Source organism: Petaurus breviceps, unplaced genomic scaffold (genome assembly GCF_028583685.1).
Source record: "Petaurus breviceps papuanus isolate PSGF00001 unplaced genomic scaffold, PetGlider_PUasm1.0 118, whole genome shotgun sequence".
Taxonomy (NCBI): Eukaryota; Metazoa; Chordata; class Mammalia; order Diprotodontia; family Petauridae; genus Petaurus; species Petaurus breviceps.
In genome coordinates, this window is record NW_027185616.1 from 23,842,022 (window position 1) to 23,869,467 (window position 27,446).

Consider the following 27,446-nt stretch of genomic DNA (forward strand, 5'->3'; position numbering starts at 1 on the left):
CATCATGTGGCAGGAAGAATTTGGAAACCATCATATATAAAAGGAAATTGTGTATAACAGTGTGCAACAAATGACCTAAGCTTTAATGTAATTCTATCAAAATGATCAATGATCTAAATCTATTGAGAGATATTATCATGCCTGGAGTACACAAGAGAATTATGAATCCAAAGACTAACAAGTGTGACTAATAATGGGAGTTGGAATGAAGTATCCCATTATCTGTAGTCTACTTTTGTCTTTCCTCTTTTTTCTGTGAATTTTAGTTGAACATAAGCCTAGTATCAATTCCTGCTAAGGCCAATCTACTTTACTCTCTCTTTTACTTATCAATACTTGGGTTTTTTCAAACCAATTCTCAGAGTGACTATTTAACCTAAGTCTTGATAGTATTCTATGAAAGGAAAAAAAAATCATAAGGAATCAGAGCTTTAGAAAAAATTTTTTCTTTACAGAAAGGAGGTTATGACACTTAATCCCTCACCTTTACTCCTTCCCCCAATTTTTTTCAGAGAAAAGGGGCCTTAGGAATGGGAGCTGAGTGAGGAAATATAAACACAGGATCACAATTGAGTGGGTTATTTGCTATTTTACTGTTAATCTGACACATCTAAGCCAAAGCATTCACAATACTTGATATATTTTTAAGGGAATCATACAAGAGTCTGAGACATAACCACAGAACAAGCAGGACAAGTAAAACTACATAAGGCCTTAAAATATATCCACAGTATGATTTCAATAGTCATTCACTTACAAATTAGACTAGATACCGTTCATTTTATTTGTATTTTTTTCTTTCATAGTTTTATTCAGGCAAGATTCATCCAAGGAAAAGGCAACTTACAGTTTTGTTTTTCTGCATTTTTTTAAAACTACATAGTTAATACAAAAGTGTTAATGTTCTCTTTTTTCTTTCTCTTCTACTAAGGAGTAAATTAGTAATATTCTCAGATGGCAGCCAAAACCAGAGGTTCTGCACTTAAAAAACAGCCAGAGGAAACCTGAATGGGATCAGCAGCAAATGTGCATGTGATACTGAATAAAACAAAACTAAATGAATTTTCAGGTTTCCATACTATTAAGAGTACTGCATTTCTACACGATCATTCAAATATTTAAAAAATGCTGCACACAACAAATCATTCTAGATATTCTAACATCTTTGAAATTTCTAATATGAGAATTTAAATAGTTGCCTCATGGTACTGACTTCGTGACTCAAAGCCAATTAAAATTCAGTGGTATCTGTGATTTTCCCTTTATAAAGTAACCAGCTGGTAAATTAATACACAAGGGGCAAAAATGAAGTCTAACACTGTCATGAACAAAAACAGAAAAAGTAAGATTAACCATTAGGATATGGACACAAAAACGGAAACAAAGTAACTTGTAACCATTAACCCTGCACAACAGGGTCTTCAGAACCAGCATGTTCTCTTGGTGATTTATCTTCACATGACTATTTGCATGTTTTTAGATGTACGTTTTAAAAAGAACATTACATTAGTGCAACAAGGGTTAATACACTGAGATGTCTTAAAAAACATTTATAAATCCATTTCCGGTAGTGAAAGCGTCTGGCAATGTTTTTACAGCGTTTGGTTTTTACAGAATTAAAATTTTCATACAGTACTTATCTTGGTGGCTTTTGTTTCTTTTTAAAAAAAAACTCACATAAAATGTATAAATCACACAGCTTGACTGCATGATACCGTTATTTCCAGTTTTACACCGGTAATTAAAACCTTCATTAATTCTGTTAACAAATCATACCTGTACATTGATGAAGGCAACTAACATGATTTGCAAACAAAACCTTCAGGTTTTATGTTATTTACCAAGGTGTCCAGTTCAGCATCAAAACAAAACACAGTATGCAAATCTACAAAGTAATTTACAAATTCACCAGTTCATGTGACACAAACTGTTTCAATCGTTCAAGGTACTGTCCATAAAGTTCCACATCATTGTGACCTGCTCCTTCAACCCAGAGAGGCTCCACAGGTCTTTGGCAGCGTTCAAATAATGCGAGGCCGTGTGAAAAGTCAATGACTTCATCTTCAGTCCCATGAATTATTAACACTGGTGAGGTTATTTTAGAGACTTTGTCAATGCTGTGAGGAAAAGGGGAAAAAGTAAGCCAGCTAAATAAATGAACAATGGACCTTTTGCTATAAAAGAGGTAAGATTATTCAGTCACTAAAAACATCTCTGAATCAGCTCAGAAGAGATTGGTTTTTTTCTTGGCTTTTGAATCATGGTATAGTTGAAAGATCATAGACTAAAGAAGACCTGGGTTTGAGTTGTGTTTCTCCCACTGACTAGCTTTGTGACCTAGGGAAAGTCATTTTACATCACTAGGTCTTAAGGGGATAGACAAGCGATCCAATCCCCCAGTTCTAATATGCTGTGGAAAAATCAGATTTTGTATACTATTTAGAGTTGCCTACTCTATTTACATTAGAGTGTTCTTTATCAGGCAGAATATAATGATGGCAGAATATAATAAGATCACTTCTGTTACACCAAAAATCTACTAAACCAGATTCTTACATTAGGAATTTATATCAGAAGTTAATTTTTTGTCTAAAGAAACAAGTAAAATGCCAAGAACAAAATCCTGCTTTTATACACATCTCTTCCTCTGAGTTGGATGAGGAAGCTAAGTTTATGTGTAACTATTCCTAGAGGATCACTCAATAAATATTGCTACCATACTAAATTTCTGGTAATAGTGATCAAAGGCAGCATCACAGAACTTACAAAAATAAGGAGCGGGGGGGAACTGAGGGATTGTTCATTCTAGCAGAGTTACAACAGTGTAATAGTCTCCTCTGCTAGGAATTCAAATCATCAATACTATGCATTACAGGGCTGGATGAAGAGAATAACAAGTCATGTAAAAGGAAAAATAACATGTCTATCCTCTATCTTCCATAGTACCTAGCCTTCATAACCTCTTTGGGCAGTTAACAGGTTACTTGGATACCATCCAGAGCTACAGGGTAGGAAATAATTAGTAAAGCAGTACTTACTGAGACTCTGAAACAGAAATGACTTGTTAAGTAAATAGACCTCTCTGGGTCACCACTGCTGAGGACCTGAATAGATTCAGGATGTAACAGTCTTGACACTAGATCATTTCATATTTATGTTCTTGTAAAATTTTAAAATATTCATCTAAGTAAGCAAGCTTTTTGTTCTAACCACTGACCATTATATGTCTGTCTTTTGAAGCAATCATTATCAAGAACAGACAAATGTTTTTCTAGAGCCATGACAAAAAATCCTTTTTGGCTCTGTAACTAATTATTTCAACAAGAATGTTCTCACTGCTTCTTCCTCCCACAATCTACCAAAAAGTATAAGCAGCCAATATTTTCTATTTAAAAACAAATATGTACTTAGAAGTTAGATCACATCTCTTCACAAGGTTATTCTGATGTGAATAAGGCTCATACTCTAAATAAGGTTTGTTTGTACTGAACTCAGGAAAATAAAAATGTTAAAAAATTTTTAAATCAAACCTCTTGTATCATAACAGAAATAGGTAATATTTATAGTGCCTTAAAGTTTGCAAAGCATTCAAGATACCATCTCATTCGATCCTCATTTCTATTATTAGCCCTTTTACAGATGAGGAAGAAATTGAAACAGATCGGTTAAGGAACTTGCTCAGGATATTCAGATTTAAACTTAGGTCACCCTAACTTCAAGCCAAGTGTGCTGTCTGTTACGTCACACCTCATTATAACTGATGCACCAATACCTTTTCTGCAACTCATAGTTATAGAGGTGTCCAGGGTACCGAGAGATTAAATGCCTTGCCTAGGGTTACACAGAGTCAGAACCCACATCTTGATTCCAAGGCCAGCTTTCTCTCCCCTATGACATACTACCTCTTCTTAAAAAGAAATTTTAAGGGTCTCAAGTTTTAGAATAGGAATTCATATTCTTGCCCACTAATTTTTGGCAATTAATAGTCTGTTCACTGTTGAATCAGGGTAAGGGAAAGAAGCTAGACAGTGAGTAAACTGGCCAAAGCAGACCAGGAGTATCTTCTTCACTCCCTCCCTCTACGTTGCCTCGCCTAAAGCACACATGCTCAGTTCTACCACCACTGACTCACAATGACAAGTTAGCTGGGCCTTTGTCATACCCGACATCAGCTTCCTCCTTTCAAGTCACCAGTCTAGATGCTCCCATACGGAGTGGGCTTTTGGCTTGTCGTTCACAAGATAGTGTGCCACTGCCGATGGAATAAAGGAAATAGACTGAAATGTGACAATTCTTTCCTCTTAACAAATCTTTCTCATAGACAGCTATTAATTTTTCCTAAATGTTCTAAGGACCAAGCAAGTAAGAAATATCACCTCTCCTTTGGAAGTCTAAAAGAGAGCAATATAGCTGAAGAGATTAAAATTGAGTTCCTATGAAATCCTTTTATTGCTACATCATCAGTAGCCTTTGTGTGAAAAGATTAACTTTTCCCCTAGTTTACTCACCTTTTATACTAAATGGAGTGAATACCCAAGGTGACCAGAATATTTTATATTACTGCTTTACCTTGAAATTTTTTCTAGCAAAATATTAAATTGTTTTGAATATCGCCACTTACTTTGGGAATGCATCAAAGCAGTAGGTCTTCTTAGTATCTGGAAAAGCTACCCGCATTCCTGAGGTCAGAGGGGAATGAAGAATGACAGCAGCACTCTCATAACGAGCAGCAAGATCCACAGATGGCACCGTTCCTATGCTCTGGCCATATATGATCACATTTTCAGGGCGGATGCCATACCTATGAAGTTCAGAAAGACTTTGGACTTATCGATAGTTAAATATGATAAATTCTAGTTATAGAAATTTAGTGTCATTTCCGACTCTCCCTTCTCCCCATATATACCCTATCAATTCCACCTCCTCATCTCCAACATTCTTCTCTCTCATCTCACCTGGTCACTATTGCAGTTCAATCCCCTATGACCACTTAACTAGACTATTTGTAGCAGCATCCAAAACTGGCCCCCCAGCTTTGCTTCTATGCTCTCCAACCCCTCCAATTTACCTTCTGTGAAGCTGAAAAAAAAAACCATCTTCGTTATGACCACAATATTCCTCTGATTAAAAATCTTTAGTACCTTTGCCTCCAATATGGGATATTAAATCTATATCCTGGAATTTATAGCCCCTACAATTTGGCTCCAGCCTAACCTTTCAAGTCTAATCTCACTTTGTTTCCCTTACCACAGAATGGACCACTACTTAGTCATGATACCTTCTTTCTGCCTATGTCCCTTTGCAAAAGTTACTCTCATGCCAGAAAAGTACTCTCCCGTATATCTTTGAAAATTCTTATCTTCAAGAAGAGGCAACATCTCCTCTATGAAGCCTTTCTGGATTCCTTCAGAATACCCTCCCTAAACCTACAGTTTTTGTGCCTTGAATTTACTCATTCAGATACACATATTGCCCTAACAGAAGGCAAGCTCCTTGAAGACAAGGACTTTTTTCTTTGTATCTCCACAACCTAGCCTCCTTCCTGTGATGTAACAGACACTTAATAAACTCATCATTCTTACTCTAGGTCATAAAATATTTAGATAGTTGTAGTTAATTTATCTTAAAATAATTCGTACTACTATCCTGCTTGTTTATCTTAAACTCCATCATTGCTATGATTTTAAGGGACTGCACTTATATCCATCTACACATATAACCCTTGATTTTTATCATTAATTTGTTTCTAAATCTGACACAAGCATTGTAATATGCTTTTTGGAGGGCAATTGGGGTTAAGTAACTTGCCCAAGGTTACACGGAGCGCGCGCGCGTGTGCGTGTGTGTGTGTGCGTGTGTGTGTAGATGTTGAGTGTCTGAGGCTGGAACCGAACTTGTATCCTCCTGACTCCGGGGCCAGCACTTTACTCACCGCGCCACCTACCTGCCCCCAAGCATTGTAGTATGAAACGAATGAGTTTTTGTCAAACAGCACATGAGTGCTCAATCACTTTTTTCTTTTACACCTCATAGAATTTGAAGGCCAAAAGAGAGATCCCTTTTCTAATGAGTAAAAAAAGCACAGTGATAAAAAAGTTGACATTATTTCTTAAGGAAATATTTTCTAGGTTGCCCAAATCCACTTGTAAAGATGTTTATAGTTAAATAATCTTTTTTAATAAGATGGGAGAGAAAACGAAAAGTCAAACTCACTTTATGAGAAAAAGGAAATTTAAGGCCAGAAAGAAACTTTATAGATCTATCTAATGTAACTTTCTCTAAATGAGGGAACTCAGATCCAGAAGTAGAGTCATTTGTTAAAGGCAACAACTCAGGTTTCAATTTCATGGTCAAATCAGGCATACTCTCGACTATACTAAACTGCTTTTATGGCAATAAGTTGAAAGACAGTGGGCATGGGATGAAATTATTCAATAAAATAATGATTTAGGATACTCCGCTGATTTATCCAAGTAACCCTTGTCACTAATAATGGAACATGTTAAGAAAAAAAAAAGATTAATAAATAATTGTAAATCACCTTTTTTTTTTTTTGCACTTGTATAATCTGAGGTGTGGGTGAAGTGAGGAAATATTAAGAAAGTTGTTCACAAAAAGGAAAAAGATATTCTTTGCTAGTTATGAAACAGTGAATTCTACCCCCAAAGTGTTCTCTACAGTAAGTAACTTTCACCAGAAATAATAATTTTAATATGGAATATATGAAGGCTACTTTACAATTAAGAGGTCAACAAGCGGCTTTTATAAACCAGGGGATGATTTTTTTGAGTTCTTGAGTTGGTAAATAACTTAAAATTTTAAAAAAGAGTAAACAATGAAGCACAGGATTGGAAATATGTTATGGTTCAACTAATTCTCCAAATACCATGAGGTCTAAAGTAAAAGAAAGGAATATGTAGAAGAATAATGTAGAAGAAAGGAAAGGAAAGGAAATTAATATCTAACAATGGGGTCCCTAGACATGAAAGTTTTTTCAGGTTTGGTTTCAATGCAATGAGAACACAAATACATTTACTGGAACAAATGAAATCTTATGGTCTCTTCCTTTCTGATTCCAATCAGCGCTCCCTCTGCACCCCCCAAAAAATGAGGCATAAAAATAAGTGATCTGCCTGAAAATTCAGTGGTCGAATCAAAACGTGTATTTTAGTGTCAATGTACTTTAAGTAATGGAACCATGATATTATTTTTACATAAAATTAACTCCTATGAAGTAAAAATTTAAATACCATCATAAAAAGAACAGTGGGATAGAAAAAAAACCCCCCACCATATTGGTCTAGGAGTCAGGATACCTAAAATTTTAGTTTCACCTTTGCCATTAACTAGCAATCATGGAGCAAGCCACTTAACCTGTCTAGGTCTGTTTCCACATAAGAGTGGACTGGAGAAGATGAAATGTGAGGTCCCTTTTTAGCCATAAAGTACTGTGACTTTGTAACTAATAAGTGTTGAAAGCAAAAATAAAGCACTAATAATCTTCCACATCAAGGAATAAATTAATTCTATACAATGTAAAGGGAACAGAAAAAGGTCAATGAAATTTAAACACTGCTTAAAACTCAAAGTATCAATCTGAAATTTTAACATTTAACTCCTCCCTCATACATAGAAAAGTAATATGACATAGTGCCTGGAGAGCTGTCCCCTAAAACAATAAGCTGTGTTTCAAGTCATATCTCTGACACATTTCCTGGATGTGTGACCCTGGGCAAGTAAGTCACTTAATCTCTTAGTGCTCTAGGCAAATCTCTAAGACTCTAACCTGCAGAGATGATGCCTACCTGCCTTAGTAAAAGGAGCTTCCTCACCTGGGAGTTCCCTTATACCAATAAAATCATTGTTTCAGTTTCCATTTCTAATACACAAGGTATATGTCACATCATAGTCTTACTTAATAATTAGGGAAGCAATGTAACCTGATAAAATATATTTTATAAACACTGACACAAGTTAGGATATATGAAAGGTTCTTAGTACATAAATAATACAATTTCTTTAATCATTTAATCAGTGAGTATGTCCATAAAAACAATGAGATTTGCCTTTTATTTTAGTTTCCTATCTAAGCAATGAAAATCTAATTGCTAGGGAAAATGTATATTCATCTTTATTAATTTATAATGTTAGGCACAACTTTTAGATTACATTTTCAAATATGGTAACTAACAGATGTGTTGGGAGGGGTGAGGAGGAATCACTTGGAACTTTACAAATTCCTATTTTTTTTGTTATTTTGAGACTGCTCACTTTATCTTGACCAAACTGGAGCTGCAGTGGCCATACATGGGACTGATCCGATCTCAGCTTTTCCCAACATGGATCAGTTTGCTCTTCCTTAGGCAGTTCTTAGGTGGTTCTGCATGCCTAGAGGCCCACCATTTGGGTCCTAATCTTAGGGCAGATTCCTGCCTTGCCAGTCTTATTGGAGCAAGTAATCCATGAACCTCAGCCTCCCCCACAGCAGATACAACAGGTACGTGCCACCATCCCGGGTTTCTTATGGCTTTGGATGGCAATTTAAAAACCAAACAAACATTAAAATTAAACTGGTCTATCATGTTCAAGGTATTTAAAAGCTGAGTAAACAAATAATTCACATTTACCTTGTTCTGAGAGCCAGCCAAGCAGCATCAACATCTGCATAAAGGTTCTTCTCTGTCGGTTTCCCAGAACTCGCTCCGTAGCCAGAATAATCATATGAAAATATATTGCAATTAATCCTCGAACCCAGTCCTATGTAAAAACTGCTCATCTGGCCAAGGTCAACAGCATTTCCATGCGAGAAGAGTAAAGTATATTTGGCATTGGGCGAGCAACGCACAAACATACAGGCAATCCTGTTACCTTTACTGGTTCTGGTCATAAAACACTCAATAGCATCTTTTTCTCTAGAAGAGTACTGCCAGTCTGCTCTTTCTGAAAGATGTAGGGTCCAGCGACTTCCACTCTCATCACACATCAGAGTGTAAGTGGGGTCAGGTGGTAAAAATGCTAACTTAGAAGCAATTTTCCCTGGGCAGGGTGGACAGCAGAAGAGGCAACATAGTTCACCAAATGAAAGATTATTCATCTTCTATTCTGTAAAAGAAAAGGAAATAATTGACTTTTCAAACACTAAATATGAGATCTGTACAGAATGAAATAACTCATGACAAGTTTTATGGTTTTTAAGGATTCAGACAAGTGTGATTTTTGAGAAATGCAAGTCTGTAAAGCAACGGTTGGGCAAATTCCCTTGGCAGGGTCACATTCAACTAACAAAAAAGGTCATTGTTCTTAGAAATTTCAAACTGAAATGAGTAATATCTCCTTCACCAATGTGGGAAATAATGTATGATATCCACAGGGATTATAACTGATACTTACATAGAGCAGTAAGGTCTACAAGGTGCTTCACTGTCTACCACTGATCATGAGCCTCACAACGTTCTGCTGAGGCAGACACTAACGTTATCCCTCTCATTTTTTAGATGAAGAGAAACAGGCTCAGAGAAGTTAAGGGACTAGCTCATGGACACAGAGCTAATATGCATCTACAAGTTCAGTGCCCTATTAAGCCACATGTACATAATAGGAAACTTTTAATATATTTTATAGTTTTAATGTTGTTTGTAAAATATTCAGAATCCTGTGGAAGAAAGAAATGACCAAAAAAGGATACAGAATGCACAACCTTGATTATTTAGAATTTTGTCCATCTCAGATGGGATAGACCTCTTGTAGGTTTTTGCACAAAGATTCATTTGTGCCAAATTTATGGCAAAATTTATCGGAAGCAGGAGTTACACTAATGAAGACAGGACAGATACATGTATTATTAAATTAAGAAGACTAGATATCTATTAAGAAAAAAGGAGAAATTTTACAATAGCTGAAATATGACAATGTTTTAATTTTCATGTAAAGTAGCAAATTCCTAAGGAGCAGAAATAAAAACTTTTCCTTGGCCTGATCCTTCCTTCACCCTCCTGTACTAGGCACAGGATAGAACCATCAAAAAATAAACCACTTACAAAAACTCCACACAAGGTGTAGCTCCCACTTCTAGGTATAGCCTGTCTTTTAGGTGTGCCTTAAAAGATGTTCTTTGTACCCAAACCAGAAATGAATGACATACTGTAGATCAGAAGTGCTAGATCCCTAATGCTGAACGAGAGTACCTTGTTCCCAATGGAATTAGCTGGTCACACAATGTGCACTTTTCTTAAATGTAAATGCCTTTGAATGAATAACACAGTGAAAAGGTGCTAGAAACATACAGGGATGCAATGAAACTCTTAAATTAGCAAACACATTCCCGGGGTGCACAGAGTAAAGGGAGAGACTAGGTCCAGAAGTACGAGTCTGGGCAAGACAACAAGGACACCCCCACTGATCACAGTCTTGGTGTAGAGCGTTCTGGCTCTGCTTGCTTCAGGCCACACAAGTCCTGAGTTTCTCTAAATCTGTCCCTTCTTCCTCCCCCATGCCTATTTGGTGTGAGAAGACCTTCCTAAAGCCATCAAAAGAATCATATACAGGGTTACCCAAGGTAAACACCTAAGCTTCAATTTTCTAGCCACCAGAGGTAAGAAGGGGGATTAGGAGGTAAGAGATGGACAAAAGAGTAGACTCTTAAGTCTGCATATTATTTCCTGAGCTGGTCAGGGCAGAGTTGGTAGCTGTGAAAGCTCCTCAAGATCTTTCTAGATGTAATGCTGGCTTGATTGGTCCCCCATTTCCTTTTTTCTCCCTAAAGCCCCCAAAACTTGTTTTAGCTACTCCCTTTTTCTACTGTCACCCACCCTCTTCTTCTACTTTTCCATTTTGTCTAGACTCTTGAATAAGCACAGAATCATTGAGTTTTCTAAGAATTTTGAGATCAGAGGGAGACAGATTTTTGGGGAGAAAAAAAAAAACAAGGAAGGGACAGTTAAAATAAATCTTAAGTCTACAGCAAAAATTATCTTCTTCACCGACTTCTTTTGTTCCTTACCTCAGAAATTACCAATATAAGCAAAGAAAAACTTGGCAGAGTAAATATGCTTTAAACTAAGCCAACTTACAGACTGGTTAGATCTGCAGATTACAGTACACCTCCGTTTCGATTGTTTTGCTTCAACTCACTGCGGGGGATAACCCAAGATTTCTAACTTGAGAGAGGGTTGATGTGTTATTACTGCTAGATTTGGTGGGGACCTGCTGTTTTGAAGTTTTCTCTTTGACTCTGAACTCACAGGTCATCTCCATCACTACCCCAATTTGTTGTTTGTGTCTGACTTTTTGTGACCCATGGACCCTACTGTCCATTGGGTTTTCTTGGGAAGGATATTGGAATGGTTTGCCATTTTCTTCTCTAGCAGATTAAATCAAACAGTGGTTAAGTGACATGGCCAGGGTCAAATAGCTAGTAAGTGTCTGAGGCTGGATTTGAATTTAGGTCTTTCTGATTTGAGGTCCAGAATTCTCTATCCACTGAGCCATCTCGCTGCCCTATCACCCTAATGCTTTGTGGTAAACTCACTTGTTAAAAGAAGACTCTTTCCTTCCTATTCAATAGATTCCTCTCCTGGGTTCAGGCCAACTTATACTAACTTTATAGTTGCCTACTTTACCTTTCCTGGAGGGCATAAATCAAGGATATGTGGGTAAAAAGCGTATATTCATAAGCTAAGCTACAAGGGTTAGGAGGAATTCTAGAAATCATTTTGTTCACCCTATCATTTTACAGATGAGTAAACTCTGGACCAGACTGGCTAAGATTCAAGATGGCATGAACCTAGGCCTCTTGCTGACAGGCCACACCTCTTCCTACTACATCTACTGCTGAAAAGGGCTAGCAGCTATGCTCATGGCAAACTCAAACTCTGGCAAAATGAGGAAAAAAAAAAGGCTCAAGGACTACACCTGCTGAGGTCAAGAATGGGATTTGGATAAGCATCTAGAAACTGGGAAGATAGGGGAGGAGAAGGGCAGGCTTAGAGAAAATGGGGCCAAAGCCAAACATTAAGTCTTGGGCTCCAAATTATCTTCAGCATGTTAGCATGCCAGAGGTGGCAACCCTAGCTTATAACCAGACTAATTAATAAGCAAGTTGTACCTAGCTGGTTTAAGAACCTGTAATTTATATCTCTATATAGTTTATACCTTGAGGTGTCCACACATAGTAAAGTAGTACTCTAACTGGTTGGCTGAATACCAAGGGATGGAGTCAAGATGAGATGAAAAATAATACAAGGGAGGGATACCATGGGAAAAGTGAAAGTAGAGAAAGATAACTTTAATCAAATAATCAAATGACGATATCCCTGAATCCTCTGGGCAGCAGCAGCACAAAACCAGTCACGGAAGTTTTCTGTTTGAATTACCTTGGATCCATTTTATCACAAGTTCTTTAAAATTTCTACTAATCTCGTAGCAAAGCTTAGTCAATAATTTAGGCAAAATATAGAAAGGTTATGCTGTCTGCAAATAAGGAGATGAAGTAGGCCCTGGGTTACTGTAGCATTGTTTTGAAGTCCCAATGTCTCTTTGGTTAGAGCTATTCACTTTGGCTACAGGAACATCCAGATAGGAAACTATTTATCCAGGAACTATTTTTGGTTGTGCATGGTGAGGTAGCTATTTCTATTTCTACGTCAGATAACACCTACAACTTACGAAAAATATGACACTTGCTACTGGATGTTGCATAAACATATTTGTAAGACTAACCACTTGCAGTGACTTAATAGGGTATGAATGAGAAGACATTTTGGTTTTAATAAAAACCTTATAATTACTTCTAATGGTTTTTAGTTAAGAAGTGTATAAACAAATTTTTTTAAGAAGTCTCTTGTCACAGGGGATAGAGGGGATAGAGACCAGCTATCAAAGGCAAGAAAATGTGAATTTAAGCAGTTTAACTAGTACTGCTTCTGACATATTGGCTGGGTGAATCTGAGCAAATCTCTTGACAGCTCTCTGAACCTAAAAGTTATGGAGAAGATACATTCAAAGGGGAATTCTTCATCAGGAGTTCCCTACACCAATGAATTCAGAAGTTTAGTCTGTAATTTTTAAAAGTGAATCAATTTGCCATAATGTGATGGAACTTGATCTATAAAAGCCTAGATTCAAATGCCCTGACAAGGGTGTGACAATCAATGTCCCACAGACAATTCAGAGTATGTTTAAAATAGAACTGATTTTCCCCTGCCACATCCCCCAAGGAGTGGGGAGGGGGGTGGTGAGTATGGCTTTCAAATGCCACCAGCATCCAGGTTTTGTAACTTGACATTAACTTTGCCCCCTCGTTCTCTTTCACTCCACATATACCAAAACTTTCTGTTTACTTTGTTCAAAGAAATTTTCTAATACAAGTGGAAATTACTGAAATGTTTGCTCTTGCTAACTTTTTCCTGTTTATTGGCAAAGACAAAAAGACAGTTCTCTTAAAAAAAAAAAACAAAACTGGGTAAGCCACTGTTTAAAAATCTTCCTTAAATATTGTAGAAATATCTACTATATTTCTTCCTCCACTCTTCAGTAATTTACAGATTAATGCTAATTTTTTTTTTTAAGCAATCGGGGTTAAGTAACTTGTTCAAGGTTACACAGCCAGTTATTTCTGGGTGTGGTGCTAAGTGTCGGAGCCCGGATTCGATCCCCAGGTCATCCCGACACTGGAGCTAGTGCTCTTACTTGCTGTGCTACCTGGCCGCTCCTTAATGCTAATTTTTAAAAGCAAAATATATTTAAGAATTTTTCTTCATCAGAACTAGTTATTTCAATAATTTATTCAAGCATTCAAAGTTATATCCTATTACTATTGTCTACAAAGGATAATGTAAATTCTGTTGTGACACTATAATTTTGCTGCAGTGAAAATTATCACAAGTTAGAGAGATAAACTTTTTCCTTCAAGGCAATAAGATCAATTATCTCCAAAAGAGAAACTGGAGAAGGATCAAGCTTATAAAGTACTCCCAGCACCATGATGTACACTTACCATGCCGCTGCTCCCCCTAAGAAAAGGCAAGGTGCAAATGAAGGACGATTATGATGGTAGATGGCAGGCAAACAAGTACCCTCAGATTAAAGCCACATAAAGACAGGTTCACACTTTTTATGTGTTTAACATGACTTATGCCACATAAAAGTCAATTCTGATAAAAGGAAAATTTGATCTTTGCACTCTCAAAGGCTCCATACATTTAGTGTTTTCTAAGTTCAAATGAAGTAATAGACAAAAATTTTTTTTTCAATAATGGAATAATATGATTTTCTATAATGAAAGCCAATTTCACAACCTTTAGTTCATCCAAAGATAAGCTTACTTGTGGTAAAGTGAAGACAAATTAAAATTACTAAGCAAAACTATTCTATTGCTAGACAATATTAAGAACCTGCCTTCCAAGAAAGCAGGATTATTTTTTTTGGCCTTTGTATCCCTATTATTTAACACAATGCCTAGCACAGATTAGTCACTTAATAAATTCTTGTTCACAAACCATTTTTCCATCCCACTCTTCATCCCCAAATATCTCACTGATTCAATTACTTCAACTGAATGAGCATTCTCAGAGTGTGCTGCTTCTGTATCACCTTTGAAAAAAAAAAAATTAGGTAATCCTTAGACACTTCAAATCCATGTGGAGTTTTTTCTTTCTTAGAAATTTAAGTTCTGGAAGGCATCCTTTTTCCAAATACGCCTGTTTTATCCACATCAAAGTTTTGTTAGTCAGCAGTGCCATCTTCTTTGATTTTTCAAGACATCAGAATATTTAGCTGCCACACAGCCATCTGCACCAGTCACCTCTCCTGTAATTGTAAAAGTATGCAAATGACTTTGATTTTTAAAGTGACTCAACCAACTAGTGCCAGCAGTAAAAGTTTCTTCACTATTCATATGATTTCCATTTTCTTTCACCATCTTATGGAAACTTAAAGCTTTTGCATAAATGAGTTGCTTTGCTAAGAAAAATGCCATTTCTGACTGCAATCTTCATTCCATATTACCTATCACTGTGACACATCTTTTCCTTGCAGCTGTTTGTAAAACCACAAAAAGTTGATTGCCATTTTTTAATTTATCTTATGTCGACTGGGTTGATTTATAAAAAAAAAAAGCAGGATTTGTTTGACTGTTAAAACTACAAATCTACCAGACTATATTAAAAAATCCTATCACACTGCTAGATTCAGAAAGTGCTGTTGACAAATACCACACCAATGAGGAGGCACCTACTAGTGTATTAGGCTGCTCATTCTGCTTTAGGCATCTATGGTTCTCTCTACACAACTCCTATTCATTATTCCTAATTCCGACTTTCTGGGACTCAGAACAGTAAGTCAAAGCCTCTTCAAGAACTTGGAGATCTATATTATCATTATCTCCCTTCCTCTGCCCTCTACACTAAACATCCTCAGTTCTTTCACTTGATCCTCACGTGGTACGAATTCAGTGAGGGTTCTTGTCCATTTTGGCCACACTCTTCCGGATACTCTTAAATTTCTTTCCTAACATTTGTTGCCCAGATCTGAACACAATATTCTAAAAGTAATCTGACTGGGGTAGAATATAGGTAACTATCTATAATCACCCACTGAGCTTAAAGTCTTCCATGAGATAAACCTGGCAATACAAAGAGAGTTACAGGGGATCAGAGAAGGTTTCATAAAGGAAGTGGTATTTGAAATGTGCTTTAAAAGAATAGGTATAAATTCAATAGGTATAGAGGAAGAGTTGGGAGGGTGGGGAGGAAGAAACAAGTCAAGCCACGAGAACTTGGTGTGCTTAGGGTAGACAGTAATCTAATAAAAGGCTGGAAAAATGGAGTGATGGCAGGTTGTGAAGGTCCTTGAATAGAAGGAAGAATCTGAAGATTACTCAGATGGCAGTATGGAGACTTAGATGTCTAAGGAAAGAAAGATAAAAGATAGAATGAAAGATTAGTGGTGTCACACTTCTTCATGAAATAAAGCCCTATATTTTTAAACCTAATATTATTTTAGTGGTTTCGTATGGCTGCTCACCATAGTGTACGAATCTCTGAAGAATAGAAATCAAGAGGCAGAACGAGGGACAGTTTGTGTGCTCCACTGGCATCTGTTATATCAAGAAACATAAAGGAAAGTCCTCAGAAGGCTAGGTTGATGCCCTAAGAGCAACTTATGGGAGGACATAGTTGAACAGGTTGGCTACTTAAGTATGGATGGGTATGATTTGTATTAGTGAAGGTAATACCTACATCACTGAGATCCCAGATCCATTAATGTATTTTCACTAAATTTCTTGAAAATGGTCTAAGGCCAGTACTTGGCACAGTGTTTTGGACACAGTAGATGATCAATAAAATTTTAATTGAATTTTGGTTGAACATTATTTTTTGGAAAACCCAATTAGTGAAAAAACCTTGAGTTAGTCAAGATTTTTGTTGGACAGTATATTTTTAAAAGCTGACAAAAATGATACAAACATTACTCTGAAATTTATTACTCATAAAGTTTATAAAAGCATTGTTACCAACTGATTTATTAAGAACTACTTGGTAGTATTCTCATATGGAATCAAATATTACTCTGGGTAGACAGTTATTTCACAATATAGGTATTATATAATGCAATGTAATATATAATGTAATATAAACCTAGTAACCTAGGATTTTAGAGCTGGAAAGGAACTCACAGGCCATCTAGTGTAACCCTTCATTTTAGAGATGAAGAAATTATGATCAGGGATGGCAAATGATTCCATGGCAAGTGGGAGAGTCAAGATTTGAAGTCACTAACCCTGAGAATATCATTAAAATTCTTCTTCAGTTTTTTATCTGTGAGGATTAAGCACAATTGAGGTGGTCTCTTGAAGAGTAGCATTGTTTAGTGAATACCGAGTGAAAAGAGTATTGAATGTGGTATCACTAAGACCTAGATTCAAATCCTAGCTGTGTGACCCTTTGCAAGTCACTTCTCTGTCTCTATTTTCTCATCTATAAAATGAGGAATTTTGTAATTGATGACCTTTAAGATTTCCTTCAATTCTACATCTTTGATATCAATAACTCAAACTGTAATTCTTTCAAGAAAAAAAAAAGACTTGCCTATAAGTTTGACTTCTATAATTAAAAAAAATCATTAATTGATGATAAACCTAGAAATGTGTTTTCTCTTGAAAGACATCTATAAAAACTACTTAATATTGTAGCAATAGTTGAATAATAATTGTATTTGAAATGTTACAAAACAACTATCTTAAAGGTTTAAAGACAAAACAAAGCCAGCTTAACTGAAAAGAAATCCACCCCCCCTCCCCCCGCAAAGTTACAGCACTGAATTTATCACCTATAATTCCCCTCTAACAAAGATCTAACAAGGCTGCCATGTAACTCTGCTTGCTAAGATAACAATTTCCTAGTGTTTTGTGCAAGTTGCTTGCTTTTAGAAATTATCTAAACTAAAGGGAAGGTGAGATACAGAAACAATAAAGATGACAATTTTTAAATTAAACGAACAAGAATCTGTTTACTTAGAACATAATGGTTAGTGAAACAATGAGAGCCTGATGTCTAAGGCTGTGGAGTCTTCAACTTATGGATTACATCTTTAAGACTCCTTCTAGGTCTAAAGCTATGATCCTGCAATCCATTAAGGAAAATAGATTCTGCCAAAATTGCTATCTCTGATCTCAATTTAAAATTTTTTACTGATGCTTTCTGTTTTCCTTAGGGAATGCCTGAGTTTCAAAACAACCGTTATGGAGCCAAACCAAATGATAACTATGTTTGTGTTTATTTTACACCTTGACATTTAAATACAGACTTCCTCCCTCCCCCAAATCATACATGAGTATACTTGGGAGTCCCCTTCTAAGAAAATTTCAATCAATAAATAACTGAAAGTTGGGAAGAGGGGTCATAAGGAACAAAATATAAATTTCATGTTATTTAGGAACATGAGACATTAGCCTCTTGCATATAGTCTATTCTAAGCTGAAGAGACTAGGATGCTTAACGAGGGTAGAATTTCTTCCTAACCCATTGCTAACAAGCATGAATTCTATATTGAATAAGTAAGGCAAGTCTTACCTGCTAAGTGCAACTTTGCCCTCAGTTCTAGTTCTAGAACTTGAGACAGAGCAGATCTAGCTTCTGCCCAGAGACCTGACATTTTGCCTTGGAATCCCTAAGCCATAAAAAGAGAGGCTTGCTTGAGTGCCTGTTCCATGCAACTCTCAGTACTATTAAGGATGTTTTGAGAGAAATAGCTGCAGAATGAGGGAGATTACAACCCACACTTTGATAAGATCACATCTGGACTACTGTTCTGGGTACTTCACTTTAGGAAGGGCAATGATTAGAAGAATGTGACCAGGATGGTTAAGGAACTAGAGATTGTGTCAAATAAGGACTGACTGAAGAAAAGGGATATTTACCCTGATGATGACGACAAAATTTAGAGAATTAAATTTATCAGACTGTGGAGACTCACAATTCAGCTCTACATAATGAAAAGTTTGCTAATTATTAGGTCTAAAAGTGGAGTGGGCTAACTTCAGAGATAGTGGATTGTTCCTCAGTGGAAGTTTTCAAGTAAAGGCTGATAACCATTTACGGAAGGTGCTGCAGAAGGCATTCATTAGATACGGTACATATGTTAAAACTAGGTTGTCTCTAGACCATTTACAACTTTGAACCTTTGTGATGTGAATTAACTGAATTTTTGCCATATATCTACTTTTCCCTTTCATAGACAAACTCCCGGAAAGTCAAATACATCACAGTGCTTCCTTTCCTCAACCGCTTGAAAATCTAGCTTCTGATACTACCAATACACTCTAGACATTGCTCTTTCAGAGGTAACTTAACTGCTTAAATCCCATCTAGCCTTTTTTTTCAGTCCTCATCCTCCTGGACTCCTTAGTAGCTCCTGATCACTCCTCATCCCTCACAACTTCTTTACTCTTTTGGCTTTCAGGGCACTGCTGTCTCCCGCTGCTTCTCCTCTCTAAGCTCTCTTCCGGCTCCTTGGTTTGATAGCCATCCATCTCTAGACTAGTGACCATGCACGCTTCCCCAAGGCTCTATTCTGGGTTCTCTTCTTTCTCTAAATTCTCTGCCTTTGTGATCTCATCTATTCCCATGGGTTCAATTATCATCTCTACACAGGATAACTTCTAAATTTATATAACCAGATCCAATCTCACATTGCTAGCTTCCTTATGACTACCTCTATCTGAATAAATTATTAACACTTCAAACTCAACACGACTAAAACTAAATTCATGGGGTGGCTAGGTGGCGCAGTGAGTAAATCGCTGGCCCCAGAGTCTGGAAGACCCAAGTTCAGTTCCAGCCTCAGACACTTCACACACATACACACCCACACACCCCCAGCAGTATAACCTTGGGCAAGTTACTTAACCCCAACTGCCCTCCAAAAGGCAAAAACAAAAACCAAACCAAAAAAAAAAACCAACCCTAAATTCATTATTTTCCTCATTAAACTGGGTCCCTATTTCTGTTGAAGTCAATGTCATCCATTAAAGCCATATAGGTTTGTAAGCCTGAGTCTATCCATAACTCCTTCTTTGTCTTTCACTCCACATATCCAACTAGTTTCCAAGTCTTTATTAGAAATCCCCTTGTTATACCATATTTGCATTCTTCTCCTTTCTAACACAGCTACCATAGTAGTTCAGACTCTCATAACCTCACCAAACTATTGTAGGATCCTCCTGTTTGGTCACCTTGCCTCCAATCTCTCCCTTCTCCAATATATCATCCACAGTCACCAAAATAATTTTTGTAAGGCACAGATTGGACCAGCTAGATGGCACAGTGGATAAAACACCGAGCCTGGAGTCAGGAAGATCTAAGTTCAGAATCCAAGGTCAGACACTTCTTGAATGTGTGATCCTAGACAAATCACTTAATCACTGTCTGTCTCAGTTTCCTCAATTATAATCTCTGTTTACCTTAGTTTCTTCAACTGTAAAATGGGGATGACAGATAATAGCGCCTGCCTTCTCGGGTTGTTGTGAAGATCAAATGAGATAAAATTTGTAAAGCACTTATCAGCACAATGCCTGGTACGTAGCAGGTACCATATAAATGCTAGGTATTATTATTATGTCACCCCTCTGCTCTAAAACCTTCAATGGCTCCTTAGTGTCTCTAGCAAAAAAATAAAAACCCATCAACAGAGCATTTACACTCTCCTTCCTTCCCTTTTTTTGACCTGTAAGAAGCAAATCAATTCTTCTGTCTTCTATCCATAATTCCCTTGCCTTTTTGTCCTATCAGGGATCATGTTTTTCCAACTTCAACCTGGGATTACTCCCACCACCTGCCTACTTTGTTTTGGTTCATTTAACTGTTGAATGGAGCTGAAGGAAATCAGAACACTGCAGACTGGGCCCACACTGCAGACAGGAAAACAATTTACAGATCCCTAATCAATTCACTAGCCTACACTCCCTCTTGACTATTCCAAGCCTTCTTGGCACTCCCTCCAACAATTTTCTAGTTAAGAACTTCACCTCATACTTTCCAGAAAAAAAAATTAGACTATTCAACACCTCCTCTCTCTTCATATCATATCATTCAGATACCACTTTCCTTTTCTCTCTCTCTCTCTGATGCACCCTTGATGGCATTCCCCCACCTCCAATTCTCTGTCAAAGTGCTGCCATTATCATCCCAATTCTCTTATTCTGTCTCCAAATTGGCTCCTTCAAGTATCCTAATATCAAGACTCCTATATCCTTAAAAAGAATCCTCATTTGATTGATTTTTGAAACCTCCCTGCCACCCCCAATCTCCCATGATCCCATAACTCTACAGCTTCACTTTCATTGTTAAATTTCTTGAGAAAACTACCTTGCACTCTGCTTCTCCACTGTCCTCCGAGGAGTCTGCTCTTTGGCTCCGTCTCTCCACACCTGCCCTTTTACTGGGGAACTCTAGCACATATATACATGTGCAGATGCTCCCTCAAACACCCCGAGCTCGGCTTCTCCCCTGATTTATGTCACATGGCCAGTACACTACTCCATCTCACATGCGGCACACGCAAAGATGCTCATGCCTCTGATTTTGCTACCGCTTCCACATTCATGAATTCTGAAACTGCCTTAATCATAATCTAGTCTCATTCCACTTCTCCTGCCTTACAACCCCAAACTGTTCTTCACCAACACCAGGACTTCGACGTCTCAGTTCTTTCCTAGGTCATCATCCCTGCACCACCCATACTCTCTTCCCTTCCCCATCTTGTCCACTTGGTGAACCAGCTCAACTATATACTGTCTTCTTGAGTCCCTTTCCCCCAATTTGGCCCTTACAAATCTTAGCCTTGGATCACTCCCACCATTCACTGCTTTTGCTATTACATATATGCTGCTGAATGGGACTGGAGAAAAATCATAAAATCACGCTGACTGGGTCCCCTAGAAATTGATGTTACATCACCTCAAACGGGCTCTCATCGCAGCAAGGCAATTCTTTTACACCTCCCTAATTAACTTACTCTCCCACTTACCTCGGTGCATCTTCCAAACACTTTCATCCCTCCTCAAATGTCCCATGGCTCCCTTTTCCCACCATCCAGGAGCTCTCTCGTCTCCCCTCCTCACCTCACAAAAGGCTTCTGCACCCTCCTCTACCCCACCCCCACCCCCCATGAAGAAGCTGCCCCTCTCCTCTCCTTCCCACTTTCTCTAGCTCACAGCCCCTTCCATCACTCCCCATTCTCATTCTTCCCCTGCCTATGAGCAGTTTCTCCACTATCGATAAGCGTGTCCAAGTCTCCTCCCACCTCAGAAAGTCACCCCTTGACCCATCCAGGCCCTGCTGGCTATCTCCCCACGCTTCTCCTCTCTTCTGTGGCTAAACCACTTGAGAAGGATGTCCATAAAAGGTGCCTTCACTCCCTTCTTAACTCTTTCGACCTCATATTCAATTGTCTTAACTGACAGATCTAATGGTCATTCTCCTTGACCTCTCTGCAGCATGTCACCACGATCGGGCTCCCTTTTCTTGGTTCCTTTCTCCTCTATGGGTTTTTGGACACTGTTTTCTCCTCTTTGTGCTTCTACATGTAATTACCCTTTCTTAGGCTCCTTTTCCTCTTTCTTCATCCACATCCTGTCCTCTAATTGTAAGGTCCTGCCTTAGATCCCTTTCTCTTTTTGCCACTGTACTCTCTCACTTGGTGATCTTATTAGCTTAATTACATTCAATCATTATTTCTAGGTAAGATGATTTTCAGTTCTAATCTCTCTTGACCGACATCTCCAGCTACCTCTTGGACATCTCACACAGGATTTTCTCAGAAGACATTTCAAACTCAGTGTCTAGAACAGAACTTATGCCCAACCCTCCCCATTCCTAACTTTCCTATTACTGACGATCACCATCCTCCAAGACACCCAGGTCTACAATCTTGATTCCATTTTGACTTCTCATTGCAAATCCACTGGCAAATCTTGTTTTGCAAGATTTCTTTGCACCCCTCTTACATACTCCTCTCCACTAATGCAACTACAGTCTTAGTTCTCATTATTTCTCACCTGGACTATTTCAACAGCCTTCTGTTTTTCCCGACTCAAGTCTCTCCATATACTCCAATCCATCCTCCACTTTTCTCTAAGATGACTTCGCTAAGAAAACCCCAAAAGGGGAGAGACTAGGTGGTGCAGTGAATAGAGCACTGGCCCTGGAGTCAGGAGGACCTGAGTTCAAATTCAGCCTCAGACACTCAACACTGGCCATGTGACCTTGGGCAAGTCACTTTAACCCCAACTGCCCTGCCTTCTCCCCTCCAAAAAAGGAAAAAAACAAAAAACAAAAAGGGGTCATAAAGAGTCAGACAGGACTGAAAACAACTAAAGAACAAACATGTTGAAATCTGATAGGCTCACCAGCCATTGACTTTAAAAGTTAAAAACCAAAGTGATAAAAATGGAAAGCTTAGAGATCAAGATTTAAAATTAATAGTTTATCCAAAGACAAAGAACTCCCCCAAGCTCAACTGACTATATTACTGTACAAAAGAGATCTGGTTTTATGTCATCTCTCACAATATTTATAATCAATTACTGTTATTTCCTTTGTATCAAGACCTTCCTAATCCCTATTCAATGAACAAAAGATGAATTTAGCACCACTTAAAGTCTTTGAACAAAATATAACACTAACTGTTTGAAGAGGTTGTCGCGGGGGTTCTAAAGCTCTACAGCACAGAAGTTACTAAACAGTACAATAAATACAATAATATTAACATAGTATTAGAAATATAAAATTATATAATATGCTAAAAATCTTTTCCAGAGAATTATAAACATACAGTAATTTTCACTTTGGGGTTAGCTGAAAAGGAAAGAATTCATTTGTTTTTCACTTTGGATGTTACCCAGAAACATATGTTTTTGATCACTGCAGTATGATGGAAAGTATAGAAGCTTCTAAGTCAGGAGACATGGTTCCTTGTTCCAGCTCTGCTACTAGAATGGCTATCACATCATAACAAAAACAGTATTTTTCTGGATATCAGTTTTCCCATTTGTAAGATTAAGAGGCTGGACCGGATGATCTATAACATTCCTGTCTTGTTCACAAGTTCTATACCTAATATAAACTGTAAGTAACACTTCTCAAACTATATTTATAATATGTTATAACCTTAACTAAATTCCTTCAATTTTTAGTTGGCTGAAGAAGAGGGAAAATGGTAAGTTTACCAGCTGGTTTAGAGTTTAAAGTGATCATCTGGTTTTGTTTGTGAGCGTAGTGAAGAGAGGAAGCAAAAGAAAAAAATACCCATTGGAAACTAAAACGGTTTTTTCTTGGGCACACATTTTCTTAGCCCTAACCCCTTAATACATCCAAATGTTGCACGGCTCTTCCTCACTCAACAGCAAAGTCAACTACAAGCCACGGCATCATTTCCACGATGCCAGGGTCCTTTTCGAAAACAAAGGACAAACACAACAGACTTCCAAAAGACAAACACACGTTGTTTACGTGCTCTTAGAAGACCACAATAAATGTAAGTTCTCTGTGCATAAGAGTAAAAGATCCCCATGACAATTCTTATATCACCATGTGACTACTAGATTACACTCAACTTTTATATTCATTTTTCCTCATATAAAAAGCCAGTTTTGGTACACTAATTTTATAGTAATTTCCCCAAGACTAACATTGCAATAAAGAAATATACTTTTTTGGCCTTTATGTTTTCTGGGGAAATCAACTTAAGGAATATTGCACAATATGCAAAGGAACAAGATTTTAGCCAAGGTACTGGAGGATGGGAAAATTAGTCTAACATTTTCCTTTGACTTGCTGTGTCGCCTTGGTGGATTCAATTGTTTTAGTTTTTTTTTCAATTGTTTATTCTCAACAATAAAATGATAAATACTTCAATCAATGCCTGTTTTTGAGATGTGGAGATTAAAGAGGTAATACTTTCAAAGTAACTTGAGATCCCTTCAAGGGATCTCACACCACAGTAAGTGCCAAAGAAACAACTACAGAAGTGGAGCAAACAGTCCCTTATACTTCCCTTTCCTACTTTCTGTCATATATGGTTTTTCTGTTTACTTCCAATTTTCAAGTTGCTTTTTCTTCTTCTCTTCTATCTACCACTAATTATGTATGCATGTTATTTACCACCTGACCATTCCAGTTCTAGGCTCCTAGAAAAATGAAACCTGAAGCGGCAGCAAAAAATTCACTGAGCCATTACAATGATACTCACTATTAAGTCAATTAGAAAAAAGATACAAGCCCTTATTTTATAAAAACTGAGATTGTAAACAATACTAAAAATGTAAACTAGGAAAAAAAAGTCTTGCAGAGGCAAGAATAACTAGTATTTGTAGTTACTCATTCATTCCTGGTGACTTTAATCACTGAGCTCAAAAATTTGGAATCCTAAATGAAATCTACTAGTAAAAAGCACACCACCATTCTGTGACTATTTCCTTGTCAACAAACTCTCATGAAACAATATAAATCTTTACTTGGGAAAAGTTCTACAGGGTCACTAAATACAGAGCAAAAACTTTTTTTCTTAACTCAACAAAGATTAGTACCTATACCTAATTCTGGGAAAGATAGAAAATGAGTTCTGAAACTAAACTAAAAACTAAAAAACAAAAGCACATAGATAGGCAGGTTCCATAAATGTCCCAACTATGCCATAGTTCTTAACATAAAATGTTTAGGAATCAATTCAAACACCTTTAAAAAAACCAGAAAACGGAAATATCAATTATCTCTAATGTTGAATTGAAAAATGACTTTCAAAACAATGCATATGATTGTTTTTATGTTCTCATGGCCTTTCCCAAGAAGTTAGCAAGTGGTAGAAAACTGTTATCATTCCTATCTAAAAGGTGTGGAGAAACTGAATTTGATGAAGGGTGGATGATTTGACTAAAGCTGTAAAGCAAGTCAGGGAACTCAAATCTACAGCTTAGTTCTTCCTTATATTTACTAAACAAGGAAATAACATTTAATAAGATGCTTTATGTTATTCTGCTTATCACAGTCACTGCAAAATGGGCACAAATTTTAAAAGAAACATAAGCCCCCAAGACCAACTAGAATGTTTCACAGCAAGAGAGAGGATCAAACCTGCTTAGCATTCTGAGTCTAAGCTCGGCTTCAGCAATTAACCTCACTAATGCCAAAGAGGTCAAAATGGGAGGCGATAGAATATCAATGCCCTTGGAGAGTCATGATGGAAGGAGCTCCTCAGTCCAAATACACTCCAGCGTTATTGCCTTGAGGGTGTTTTCTGAAAGAGTCTGGCTGTGTCTGAAAGAGTCTGGCTGTGCTCAGTGAACCCCATGAAGAATGTCCCCCCAAAGAAAGAAGCCAGGCAAAAGCGCATGAATCTCCTATTTCAGATCACTGCTGCCTTAGTATGGACATCGTAAGAGATGAAAACGGATTTTTTAAGACCGCTTTGTCTGTAAACTCGCCTAACAGCAGCCCCAGCTGCGTGGCCAGGGCCGGTCTCTGCCAAGCACCGCAGTTTCCTTACCTGTGCAGTGCAGGTAAGATGACAGTAAGATCGGCGTTTACCGTGCCGGAATCAAAAGAGCCCATACATCCAAAGTGTCCAGACGCTTGAAGAGTGATATTTATGTCAGTTATTGGAATTGCTAATTTCCTAGACTCATCTCAGGCCGTCCCGGATCAAAACACGTGGAAATCAAAGAATAAACGACCAAAATCCCCAGGGGCGTCTCATGCTAGAGGCTACTTACATATGGCATTTATATGTATATATATATATATATATACATATATATATATATATTGCTTAATAATAACTAAGAATGCCCAAAATAATGAAATAAGGCTGCGTCCCACGTTCTGCCAACACGTAAAAAGGAGGATGTCTTTGATTTCAAGCATCACGGAAACTTTTTGGGAGTCCTGGCTGGACTCACGCCTAAAGACCCGGCCTCGAATCTCCCCGGACCTAAACAGCCAACTTTCCTGCGCGTGGTCCTCGCTAACAGAACCGGGGGCGGGGGCGGCAGACCTCCCTCCTCCACTGGCACCTAGGGCACGGCCCGCCTCGGGAGGCCCGCGGAGCCGCGCCTTCCTCTTTAAACCGCGCCAGCCCCCAATCTAAGAAGGCCCTTCCGCAAGGACGGGGCCTCCTCCTCCTCCTCCTCCTCCTCCCGCCGCGAACCCACCTGCGCCTCCGGGAGCGCCGGGAACGTCCGGCCCCCTCCCGCTCCGCGCCCACTCCGCGCCCACTCCGCGTCTCTGGCCTCCCTCCCAAACGGAAGGACTCGGCCGCAGCCGGCGGAGGAGGAAGGACGAGCCGAGTCGGCGGGAGGGGGAGGAGGGGGCCCCGACAGCGCCGGCCGCGGCCGCCCCGCGCCGCGCGGACCCAGCGAGGCTTCTGCTGAGTAACGGCTCCGGGGCCTCACGTCCCGCGTGCTCGGGGTCCCTCTTCTCTTCCGATGCCCGGCCAGGTCTCCTCGGGTCAGGCCCCCGGGCTTCCTCGCGTAGTGGGAGGAGAGAGTGTGGGGCGGGGGGGGGGGGGGGGGGGAGGGAAGGGGGACAGACCCTATCGTCGGCAAACCCGGAGTCAGGACACCGACTGACTGATGGCCTGGGTCCCACAAAACTCGGGCTTCAGTCTGCGCGGGGGGAGGAGCGACCCATTCTGTCTCTGAGTTCCGGCCAATCAGGAGCCGCCCAGCTGAGCAAGACGCGCAGGGGGCCTTCGGAGCGGCCGAGGGGTGACGGCAAGAGGTGGGGATTGCGGAAAAGCTAGGCCAATCAGAGGGGCCGTCGCGGGCCCTTTCGCTTTGATAGACGTCTGCCGTCGGGCCAATGAGACGATTCCCCTTTCGAAGAAAGCGGGACCAGTCCTAGGGAATGAAGGGAGAGAGAGGTGAGAGGCGGGTGCTAGTGCGCCGGCTGTTGCTA

General features: G+C 38.7%; 1 protein-coding gene across 2 annotated transcripts; it reads right to left on the bottom strand.

Annotated features, from left to right (window-relative positions):
• Positions 1-574: 574 nt before the first annotated feature.
• ABHD17B (abhydrolase domain containing 17B, depalmitoylase) lies at positions 575-27,012 on the bottom strand. 2 transcript variants are annotated; one of them, XM_069087065.1, is made up of 4 exons: positions 26,702-27,012; positions 8,628-9,102; positions 4,622-4,801; positions 575-2,117 (listed from the first exon to the last, which is right to left on the bottom strand). In XM_069087065.1, exons 2-4 carry the CDS (start codon positions 9,092-9,094, stop codon positions 1,898-1,900), a joined length of 867 nt encoding a protein of 288 aa, XP_068943166.1. In that variant the 5' UTR covers positions 9,095-9,102; positions 26,702-27,012; the 3' UTR covers positions 575-1,897. The 2 variants fall into 2 exon arrangements, with proteins under 2 accessions (XP_068943166.1, XP_068943174.1); XM_069087073.1 differs by lacking the exon at positions 26,702-27,012 and adding an exon at positions 26,038-26,294.
• Positions 27,013-27,446: the final 434 nt, after the last annotated feature.

Bases quoted from the DNA above. Each gene is read 5' to 3' on its own strand.
- ABHD17B (XM_069087065.1), bottom strand. From the start codon at position 9,094: ATGAATAATCTTTCATTTGGTGAACTATGTTGCCTCTTCTGCTGTCCA. The intron at 4,802-8,627 runs GTAAATGTGAAT...TGAACTTCATAG, and splicing joins TGGCTGGCTCTCAGAACAAG to GTATGGCATCCGCCCTGAAA. The intron at 2,118-4,621 runs GTAAGTGGCGAT...TTTTCCTCACAG, and splicing joins TGCTTTGATGCATTCCCAAA to CATTGACAAAGTCTCTAAAA.